The sequence below is a fragment of the Choristoneura fumiferana genome, chromosome 9 (assembly GCF_025370935.1).
Source record: "Choristoneura fumiferana chromosome 9, NRCan_CFum_1, whole genome shotgun sequence".
Lineage (NCBI taxonomy): Eukaryota > Metazoa > Arthropoda > Insecta > Lepidoptera > Tortricidae > Choristoneura > Choristoneura fumiferana.
The window spans coordinates 17,005,745-17,010,049 of NC_133480.1; the positions used below are offsets into that span (position 1 = coordinate 17,005,745).

The 4,305-nt window shown below is 32.3% G+C and overlaps 1 protein-coding gene across 1 annotated transcript; it reads right to left on the reverse strand.

Moving 5' to 3' along the window:
- Positions 1-586: 586 nt before the first annotated feature.
- LOC141430882 (uncharacterized) lies at positions 587-4,070 on the reverse strand. Its single transcript, XM_074091749.1, has 2 exons — positions 3,922-4,070; positions 587-2,283 (listed from the first exon to the last, which is right to left on the reverse strand). The coding sequence occupies exons 1-2, from the start codon at positions 3,961-3,963 to the stop codon at positions 1,825-1,827; spliced, it is 501 nt and encodes a 166-aa protein (XP_073947850.1). The 5' UTR covers positions 3,964-4,070; the 3' UTR covers positions 587-1,824.
- Positions 4,071-4,305: the final 235 nt, after the last annotated feature.

The following is a 4,305-nucleotide window of genomic DNA, read 5'->3' on the forward strand; positions in this document are numbered from 1 at the left end:
ACTTACGACGTAGTTTCATTTAAAAGTGTTTTTAATAAGTAGAAATAATAGGGTAAGACAACGTTAATTAATGTCATTGGGTGCCATGCAAAATCACCTCGAGTTTTTTTTTATAAAACTCGGTTCAAAATTAAACAGTAGTACTTCTAGCTAAATATTACAACTGGCCAGGAATATTTTCATCTCAAAAATGTCCGCAAAAGTATACAGTATTTATTTATTTGCAACACCTTTACAAAAAAATTATAAAAAATGATGCCTTGTTGGGCGTAGCAATTTTAAAATTTATTTCATTAATTAACTTATACATAACGTATTATGCTATTTAAACCACATATAATCTTCAGGAAGAGGTTAAAGGAACACTTGTAATTAACTTTAGTTGTCATTATGAATTCGTTATATATCAGAAGGCGAAGTTCATAGTTTATGGTCAGCGAGAAATTAAAACGTAAAAAAGATTGCTGGGGTGCTAGCTCGACATAAATTTATTTCGAAAATACAAACTGAAATATAGATGCATAGAAAAATCAGAAAAATAAGACCGGCAGAAAAATTTGGAATTTAAATAAAAAAAATCAAAAACTTAAAAAAAAAACTTAATTAATTTATTGTTTTCTAGTCAAACTAAACATTGCCATCGGCAAGTATGGTATGTTTATCTATTGCCTAGTACCCATAGGACCTAGTGCCCCTTGATCTTTATTTATTTATTTTTACATCTTAGTCTTATCGCCAGAGAATTGTTACACAATAAAGAAACACGTTATTTCTATTATTGATTTTTTTATAATAAAGGACAAAATATAGTACATTTCATTGTCAACGTTCAGATTTAAATACATTTAAATTATTGAAGAAAAAAAGAAATCAGCAGAATTCTTTAAAAAAATACAAAGATAAAGAGGTCAAGAATGTTACACGTTAGAGATATTGAAAAAAAAAATGGTTCCAAAGAAGACTTATGAAATATATTGATTTTAGTTTTAAAAGTTCCATCTTCTTTTGTTTAAGATTACCATTCACGAATACAGGCATGATTAGAAATACTTTCTAAAGATGAAATATTATTACTATTTTAAAATTATTAACAACACTAACTAATTATTTATCGGTTAACGTACATATTTTCATTTGTTAAACGCTTTGTCATTAAAATATACGATACAAATTAAATATGTAACGTATTTTGCAACTTAAAAATAATAAACATTCGGCATGTATAAATTTTTATCATTCGTTCAGTTTCTTGGCAACAGTTCACATTCACACTTTAATTTACTAAAAAGTTAATACAAAACATAAATAACAATTATCTGCGATAATAATTTATAAGTACCTTCAGTACATTAAAAGGCGCTAGTAGATAATATTCGAGCGTTGAGATTAAGTATGGAATCAACAGTTAAAATATTTCCATATACTGCGTTAAGATATAAAATGATACTTCGTTTAATCCTGCCTACAGTGTGGTTCACCAAACTAGGTAGTCATATTTATTCTATCTTAATATAATAATAATAATATGATATTTTTTAGGGGATACAATCATATCTTTTTTTATTTAGTGTCATTACATTTGTCTTTAAAATATTAACATCCTAAATCTAATCAGGCTCAGCTCAACCTCAATGGTTGAGATATTATTAATTTCGTATGACATAAAAATTTCAATGAAACTACCGATTTGAACCGTTAGTTATATACAATTTAAAGAGTTCTGACGTGGAAATGTAAAATGTTTAAAATATTATTTTTCACTCGCTTTCAGTAACAGCTAATGTACCTAGAATTAAACATCTACTTGGCTTTGGATGTTGGTCCTTAATTTGGAGTATAAATATCGTCTTGTTTTTTACTGCCACCTTCTTTATTGCTACTGGAAGGACCAACAGTGGCACAATCACTGTCGGTGGAAGTACAGGCAACCGCGCCAACAGCTGAGCCAACTACAGAGCTAGTCATAATGGCAGCACCGACAAGAGTGACAACACCGACATTGCCATCATCAGCATCACCACCGTTAACATTTTCAGCGTCAACATTATCATCAGAGCTCAAATTATCACTATTAGAATTATGTCGGCATCTACGACGTCTATTTGTGACGTCATTATTAGGTTGATCCGGGTCTGCTGCTGGAGTACATTGCATGTTTACTTCTTCATAGGTAGGTGGCCGTGAATGCCGGGCAGCTGGGGCTCGAGTTGGAGCGTCATCTCCGACTATTTGGTAAAATGCCTTGACGAAAACCCACCAGAAAAAGACCACAAATGACAGAAACTGGAAATAAAAAAAAAAAATATTTTGTGTCATCACTGGCAAAATACATGACGCTCTAGTAACAAATACATATCACAGAAAGTGAGATCCGTATCATTAGATTTATACAAACTGACGGAGTAACATAGGGTACATTTCAAAAAGGCGTCCGGAAAAAAAGGGGAAATAGAGGTTATGTATTTAAGGGTATAGGATTACTTTGGTCCGTCTGTCTGTCTGTCTGTCAAGACCCTTTTTCACGGGAACGCGTGGAGGTATCAAGCTGAAATTTATATGAAATACTGAGGTCTACTCTCCCTCGGAGCTGTGAGAAAATCAAACTTATATACCAACGCAATCAAAAGACGCAGCCGTTTATGCTGCAAATTTCCGCAAATTTTCGAAACTCGCAGGGGAATCAAAACCTACAGGGTACTTCCCGTGAACTCTAAATCTTGAAATTTGGTATGAAGGTAGCTATTATGACACAACCAAATAGAAAAGTCTGAAAATATCAATGACCAATATAATCTGACCCCACACTACGTACATTTTGCTTAAGAGTAGGGCTCTGCATACACTGGATATATTAAATCACTCGGAAAAAAGCGAGAAATATCTTCAAGACACGATTCCCGTTTACTTACATACCTATAAATGTGTACGGAACCCGCGAGTTCGACTCGCACTTGCCCGGTTTTTTTACTTACTAGTAAATTATGTTTGAAATGAAACCAATCAAAAGTGGCAAAATTTGTGCATCTAATATCTTTGTACGATCAATATTTGAATAATTATTATTTATTGACTATTGAATGCACTGTGTTTCGCATTATAATTTGACTTAATATAATTCGTTTTGTATGTTTTTTATTTCATATATTTTTGTCTCCTTTTAATTTTCCTTATTTTTATATCCTACTCGATAGGTTTGGTTAACAAACAATAATGACTTACAAATTTATTTTCTAACACTTTTAAAAACTCAAGGATTTTCGTGACAAATCTGACGATAGCCTTTACTTTTGAAATCCATGCAGACAATTGGAAAATACCAAAATAAATTAACAAACATACAAGACTATAGGTACGCGTAAGAATCATATTCCTTCCGTGGTAATCGGGAAAAATGATTAAATCTCGTTTAAACGCGTCAACTGCGCGTAAAACACGCCATGTGCTGAATTTTATGGATTAAATTCGGGTTTTGTTCCGCGTACCTTGATTTAAGAGCAGCTTGTTATTTCGGCACAGTTCCATGTGCCATGATCACGAGACGACAACGATGGCGCATGCAACTGTGCCGAAATATCACTGCTCTTAAATCAAGGTACACGGAACAAAACCCGAATTTAATGAATAAAATTAGTAATAACTGCGATAGTCTAAAATATTATGTGCGGTTTGTCTTTGACTTCGGGTACCATGCTAATAATTGCGTCAGCTTAGTCTATCTTTCTGGTAAAAATGACGAGAGAATCGATCGTTGTAACCTTCATTGACGGGCTGGTCTCCAGACTGACGAAAACTTAAATCCTAATATTTGTCAATTAGTTGTGGATGTCATAAAACCAGAATGATGGTCTGAACTAACGCCATCAGAATAAGCGATGTTAACTTATGTTATGTTAACTCTCAGTCTTAGAAATTAACACTCACAATACATACAACAACGAAGAAGTTAAGAATATCCGGCAACATCTTCAACTGTTTTTATCTTCCAGAAACTAAGAATCTATTTATTGACATATATTTCTTACTTAAATTTATTTGTGAAAGTGCTACAAGTTCTTCGTCAGTTCGTTCTGTAATCCGACCCGCTATGGAAAAAAAGTCGATTAGAAATGAAAGAAGGGTAGATAGGAAGTCTGTAAAATAAGGTATTTCTGTTAATAATTTAGTTTTTTTTTTTTCTTAAAATATTGTTAACAGTAAGGTTTTTAACTAAACAGAAAAAATGTGTCTACTTTTCAAAGTATATTTTTATTTATTTGACTCTTAACAAATCTGACACACAAAGTTAGTTAATTAGATTTCATTTCT